This window comes from Heterocephalus glaber, unplaced genomic scaffold (assembly GCF_053883595.1).
Source record: "Heterocephalus glaber isolate CG9 unplaced genomic scaffold, H.glaber_assembly_v1.0 deba00001058, whole genome shotgun sequence".
In the NCBI taxonomy this organism is placed as follows: Eukaryota; Metazoa; Chordata; class Mammalia; order Rodentia; family Bathyergidae; genus Heterocephalus; species Heterocephalus glaber.
The window spans coordinates 1,915,118-1,922,198 of record NW_028258184.1 but is presented as its reverse complement, the minus strand read 5'-3'; the positions used below and the strand labels follow the sequence as shown (position 1 = coordinate 1,922,198).

The window sequence follows — 7,081 nt, the reverse complement described above, 5'->3', positions numbered from 1 at the left end:
TAAGTTCTTGCTTTCTGAATTTAAAAACTAACTAAGAAGAAAGTAGCAGTTTCCTTTGTCTTCAGATTTGGAAGGAGAGTTCAGTAAATTAGAATTCTGCCCTTTGTGAAAACACAGATCAAAAATGAATAATAACCTCAAGGACATTATTTTGGCTGATGTTGTCTAGCAATGATGAACAGCAAATTATCAGAAATGCTGACAAGAGCTCATCAATTTTGGCTGCAGGTAAAACTTAAAACTGACCAGGATAAATTGTAGATGGAAATAAAATATTTTGCTACTAGCAAACTCTAGTTTTAGTCAATGTATCCTTAACTAAATTTGATTAGCCCCTTTAAGAATGAATTAAAAAGAGAATGAATACTTTCAAAATCCTTTCAATATTTGATGTTTTCATATTTCTCTTTTTGGGTATATGTTTACAGAATACCTACATGTATCTTGGAGAAGTGATACATAAACATATCAGATCTTAATCACTTCACTGCTCCTCCCTCATCCTCCCAACTTCAGATCCCCATCTGATCACAATAAAGGCTCCCTACTGTTTCCCATCATCTTATATTTTGTTCTTGAAATTATAGTTCAAGTTTCTTACATAAGAAATCATGCAACAGTCAACCTTCTGTGTCTGATTTGTTTCACTTAGCATGATGGTTTCAGAATCACCCATTTTCCTACAGATGACTGCAGTGTATCCTTCCTTCTGTTATTTGCAAACCAAAGCATTTGGCAAAATTTTGTTTTTGTTTGCAAACTGTGTTGCATGACAAACATGACCATAACATCTTTCTCACATGAACATAAACGTGGCCATATTTTCCAAAATAGTGGAAAGAATGAAGTTTCTGAACCAAGGTACTACTATATATATTATATATATTATATATTATATATGTATTATATATATCACAGTTTATCTATTCGTCTGGGTGGATTCAGCTTGGTGGTCATATAGGCTGTTTTCTAAATTTAGCTAATATTAATTGTACTGCTATAAACATGGATGTGCATGTATCAGTGAATATATCTTTTTTTCAAAAATCATGATTTATTGAATTTATGGTTAGGTACATTCATTTCATTTATTTCTATTGTAGCTAGTTCATATTTTTCAGTTTTTTCATACTAATGTATAGAAATACTATTGATTTTCTATGTTTAACTCACATATAACAATCTCACTGAACTCTAGGCTTATTTTTAGTTATTTTCCTAAAAGAGTCAACAATATCCTATTACATGTGGCAGACTATCTTGTATTTTTAATTATGAGAAGTGCATTATAAATATGACACAATAATATTTGTACCTGATTTATGTATCTTTTCTTTACCTTGGCTGTAGAATGGAGACTGTTGGGATATGTTGACCAGAAAAGACAATGGAAAGCATCTTAGTTCTGTTCTTCCCTTTAGTAGAAATTTTTTTTTTTTTTGCTTTAATTCTTTTGTTGGTACATTTTAGGTATACAGTATGTTTACATTTATCATTGGGTGCTTGTACCTGTACATGATGTATCTTGGTTCTTATTTTTTTTCCCATTACCTGTGTGCCCTCCACCCCCTCCACCCTTCCCTATTTACATAGACTTCGTTTCCATTTTTTCCTTCTCTCATAATCTTTCCTTCCCCTTCTTTCCTTTCCCCTTCCCCTCCCATTACCTCTATACTTTTGGACCTTTTCTTCCTATTTCAAATTATCAATTATTCATTTTAATCCTTTTAATCCTCATTTACACTTTCAGTTTCTCACACTAGGGAAACTATTCGGTATTTACACATGTGTGTCCTATTTATTTCACTTAAGAGGATGCCCTCGATGTGCATCCATTTAGCTATAAATGTCTCTAGTTTCTCATTCTTTATGGCTGAGTAATACTCCATTTTATTAAAAAACCCACATCTTCTTTATGCAGTTTCCAGTTGATGGGCACTTGGGCTGTTTCCAGGCTTTAGCTATTAAGAACTGTACTGCTATATACATGGGTGCACATATATCACTGTGGTATAATTCTTTTGATTCTTTTGGGAAGATACCCAGCAGGGGAATAGCTGGGTCAAATGGGACCTCCAGCCCTAGTTGTTTGAGGTATCTCCATACTGATTTCCATAGTGGTTGCACCAGTCTTCACTCCCACCAACAATGGAGAAGGGTTCCTGTCTCCCCACACCCCTGCCAGCATTTGTTATTGGTTGATTTCTTGATAGCAGCCATTCTGGGGTGAGGTGGAATCGAATCACTCAGTTGTTTTCATCTGCATCTCTCGAATGACCAGTGATGTTGAACATTTTTTCAAATATTTATTTGCTGCTTTTACTTCTTTGTCTGAGAAATGTCTGTTCATTTCAGATGCCCATTTTTGAATTGGATCCTTGAATTTGGGGAGCCTGATTTTCTTCAATTCTTTGTATATTCTAGATAGTAAACCTTTGTCTGAGGTACAGCTGCTAAAAGTTTTTTCCCACATTGTAGGTTGTCTCTTAGCTCTGTTGCTGGTTTCTGTTGCAGTGCAGAAGCTTTTTAATAAGATGAGATCCCAGTTGTTGATTCTTTGTGCTAGTTCCTGTGCCACTGAGGTTTTGTTCATAAAGTCTTTTCCTATCCCAATGTCTTCAAGAGTTCTACCTAACTTATCTTCCAGCAAGTTTAGTGTTTCTGTCTTAATATTTAGATCTTTAATCCACTTTGATCTTAGTTTAGTGCATGGTGATAAGTATGGCTCTAGTTTTAATCTTTGGCAGGTTGAAATCCAGTTTTTCTATCACCATTTATTAAATAGACTATCTTTCCTCCAATGATGGTGGTTGGCTCCTTTGTCAAAGATGAGGTGGCTGAGTATGTCTGCAGTTGTTTCTACATCTTTTAATCTATTGCACTGATCCTCGGGTCTGTTTCTTTGCCAGTACCATGCTGTTTTTTATCACAGTAGCTTTGTAGTATAGTTTCAAGTTGGGGATTGTGATACCCCCAGCTATGTCTCTGTTGCCTAGAATTGCTTTTGCTATTCTAGGTCTCTTCTAGTTCCAATGAATTTTTGGATTGTTTTCTCTAGTTCTGTGAAGTATATTGTTGGAATTTCAGTCGGCATTGCATTAAATCTATATAGTAGTTTTGGAAGTATGGCCATTTTCACTTTATCGGTTCTTCAGTAGTAGAAATATTTTAAACATCTAACCACCCAGTATCATTGTGGTTTCAGTAGATACCTTATCATCAGACTCACAGGTATCTTCTCTAGTTTGCTGAAGAGTTACTCATGAAACAAATGTTTAAGAAATAATTTCTCTTCACCTATTGGAATGGTGATTTATCCTTTAATTTTTATATTAGCATTTTTCTTATATTGAGCAATGATCATATTTGAAATACCTTTGCATTTCTTAATATACCATTTGTATTACTAGTTTTTCCTTTTGCCTCAGATTCCAGATGCATTTACTTATCCTGTCTCTCTACAAATTTTCATATTTTCTTCATGGACTGTTGCTCTAATTTTTGGTTTTAAATTTAATTTTGTTTTTTTAAAAAATAGCACATTGAAGTATTATTTATTATTTATTTATTTATTTCAGTTACTGACTTGTTTTAGAGTTTCTTTAAATATTTCTGAGCTGATCACCTCACTTGCCTCATTCTAGTCCTAGGATTTCCAGTCAGATCACAAAAGAGGTTATCAGATAACCAAACAGGTTATCTGGGAGTGGGTCTGCCCATCAAACTGGGCCAGGGAGAAAGTCTTATTTCTCTCAGGGTGGTGTCTGTGTCAGTGCTGGCAGTAAGACCCGAGGGTCGAGGGTCGATGAGCATGATAACAAGACTTTAATACAGTTTTTTAAAGTGAGAGAATTCAAAGTGTTTTACAGGACAACCTTGAAAGCATATGGGCTTTAAATTTTGGAAGTCATCTTGAAACACTATGAAATTAGGAAATAAAGGTTAAAAAATGTTGGTAGCAGAATCAAGAGGTAAGATAAGAGTGAGTTTGGATAAAGGCAGCAAATCTATCCATCGGAAGTCAGCTACCTCTAGTCCTTTCTTTCTGTGATTCAAAGTTATCATCCATGAGCAATTGATGAGGGAATTATATTCATTATCAAATTGTCTGCTTTACTTATTGCACATCATATGTTTAAAATGTATCACTTTCTCTCCCAAGCCATTCTTTCCTTCCTCCCTCTCTGTCCTCTCCTCAGCTCCTTTCCCTGTTCCTCCTCTTGTAAAAAAAAATTATTCTGCAGCACTATTACCAAAATCCTCCATTTAAAAAGGCTCTGAGTAATTCTAGCTCTGACACTAGCTCTGTGATTGGAACAGCTCAAAGGCTGAGCCCTAGGAACTGCCCGATTGGAATGCAGAAAATCCAACCCTGAGGTGCCCAAGATAAAGTCCCTAGGAAAGAAAGGACCAAAAGTCAACAGTTGGTAAAACCAAACTCGAATGCTGGTTTCCTAAAAACAGGAGAAGAGCAGGAACAGCTGATGAAAGAATTAACCCTTCTAAGTGTCTGGCTACTTGTGTGTCATTTTCTCCCTTCTTGTTATGGAGATGAGCTTGAGTGACCACAATAGTCAGGACTGGAAGCCAATTATACACTGTACGGTTATTTATATGACAGATGTTTAAATAATCTGTTTATATTCATGTAATTAGATAAATACAATTATCTAAAATGACTGCTGTAAATATAACTGTACCAAAGTAAACATAGAAGGTATGGATTGTTAAGGCCTAGCGTCTTGTTTCTTTGACAAATAAGAAGTCACAGCATATGAATGTGCTCTTGCAATTAAAAGGAGATAATTAGCAAATTCCAGTTCAGTAAGTAAAAGAAGAGTCAAAGTGGGAGAACAATTTATGTTTTGTTTTCAGACTCTGTATCTGTATGATGAAGAACATCAAATTCTTTATTAAATACTAAAAATGTCAAGAGAACAAATCAAGTTTATTACTCATGATAAAGAAATTTTACTGGCTACAATATAAAAAATAAAATCATTGAGCAATTTTCAGCACAACCTGTCAATTTTTAATACAGATAACAAAATACATAAATACATGTGTATGCTGTATAATGAAATTCTGTATAAAATTCACAGTTAGATGCATCTGATTATGCAAAATACAGGAAGACCACATCATCAAAGAATTCTTATTTAAAACAAGGTAAAATAATATTCTCCTGTAAGGGAAAGGAAAGAACGGAAAAGAAAAAATATGAGAAAAGGGAAAAATGGAAACAAAGTCTTTGTAAATAGGGAAGGGTGGAAGGGGTGAAGGGAGGACAAGGGAATGGGGAAAAACAAGATATATCATGTAAAGGTACAAGATCCCAATGATGAATGTAATTCTATTGTATACCTAAAATGTACCAATAAACTTAGTAGAAAAAAATAATATTCACCTGCAGGAAACACTGCAAACCATCTCTGTGTATCTGTTTATTGACTATGAGTCAGCAGATATTTATTTTTGGTGGGCTGAGATGCAGTACAGAGTGAAAAACATGGGTGGTGGACAAATCTCATGGAAAAGAAAGAGAATTCGGAGACTGATTTGATGAGCATGGTATTTGAACAACAACAAAATATCAAAAGTGAGTTCAAAGAAATCATGATACTAAACCAAAAGATGAGGTGGTCATTTTTTCTAGATGTCAAATTCAGATTATGTATAAACTGAACATTAAGTAAACTCAATGTCCAGGAGGCTGCTGAGTTGAGAGACTGCATGTGGTCATTGGAGAAGGAAAGATAAACACCAGAGAAATGCTAATGAAAACCCCAAGTGAACCAAACACAGACTTTCTAGTAGAATCTTCCACCTGGGTAATAGCCCTTCTACAGGAATAAGAGTGTTTTTTGAGCATTAATTACTGGTTATGTTTTGTGAAAAATGTAAGGATAAATGTAGATTCAGAAGGTTTTTAATATTCTTATTATCTTTGGTCAGAGGAAATTTTCTCAAAAAGTAAAATTAGGAAAGACATACAATAAATTTCCTTTTAACATGTTTCCATGTTTCTTCCTATCATGAGCTGGATTTAACACAGCTGTTCACCATCTTGACTAACATACTGGGTCATAATCAGCCCCCTCCAAAGTAAAGCCAATCAAAATCAGGCAGACACATAATGCAAAGTTCACTACTCTTTGTTTGAGGAGAGTTTGGCTCAATATTCATGGAGGTATTGGTTGGTACAAAGAGAGAAAACAAAACGTAACTAGGGAGGGAAGCACTGAAGTGCATTGTATTGTTGCCTGTTTTCTCTAAATGCAAAATTGAGTGATAGTCATCAGAAGCAGGTGTTTGTCACCATTTTAGATGTGAAATCCAAAATCGCTTGTTTGTAGAGTTACATTTCTTAACCTGGTCATGGGCTATAAAAGATGTTATTACAGGCATGATGGTTGGCCAGTAAGTGACAACATATTCCCAAATACATGGTCACCAAATGGAGAAAAAATGACTCCATATGGCTAGGAGTATGACAATTTATATTAAAATGGCAAATAGTTAGAAAGGATCAAGAAAAAAATGAATTCACAGCAGACAGTTAATAAACTATACCTAGAACAAGCAATTAGGCCAGGTTAGAAAAGGATTTCTGATGTATATGTATTACTAGCTAGTACTTGAGAAATAGCAGAACCGTAGAGACTTACATCGTGAACATGGGCATTCAAAGTATTTTAGCAAAGGAAAAATACAAGTTATATTGAAATACTTCATGTAAAATGTTTAATAGAGTTAATATTCTAATAGTATAACAGATTTATATTTTTCTAACATAATAGTCATATACTATGTTCACTCTCGGCCTCTTTCTCTTCTTTTTGGTTTTAATTAGCCCTTCTTTTGATTTTCTTTTGATGAAACCTACAACAGGAAAAGCAAAAAAATTATAAATGATGAGGAAACACACTATACCTAAAATTTCCTCCAATTATCTTCTGCTAAAGTTTAGTGTTACAATTGGTTTAAAAGCCTCTAATTTGTCTTTTCGTAGAAAAACTTGTGTCTATAAAGTCACTTTGCATATATGATTTAGCAAAAATACAATATGATTGTTGTTTTT

General features: G+C 34.3%; 1 protein-coding gene across 2 annotated transcripts in view; it reads right to left on the bottom strand.

The window, feature by feature from the left end:
- Window positions 1–4,929: 4,929 nt before the first annotated feature.
- Tfpi (tissue factor pathway inhibitor) overlaps window positions 4,930–7,081 on the bottom strand; it is a 67,348-nt gene continuing 65,196 nt past the window's right edge. For both annotated transcript variants that reach the window (XM_004872312.4, XM_087209629.1), the window contains one exon: window positions 4,930–6,882. In XM_004872312.4, coding sequence (XP_004872369.1) covers window positions 6,779–6,882 — 104 coding nt within the window. In that variant the 3' untranslated portion in view covers window positions 4,930–6,778. The remainder of the gene's footprint in view (window positions 6,883–7,081) is intronic.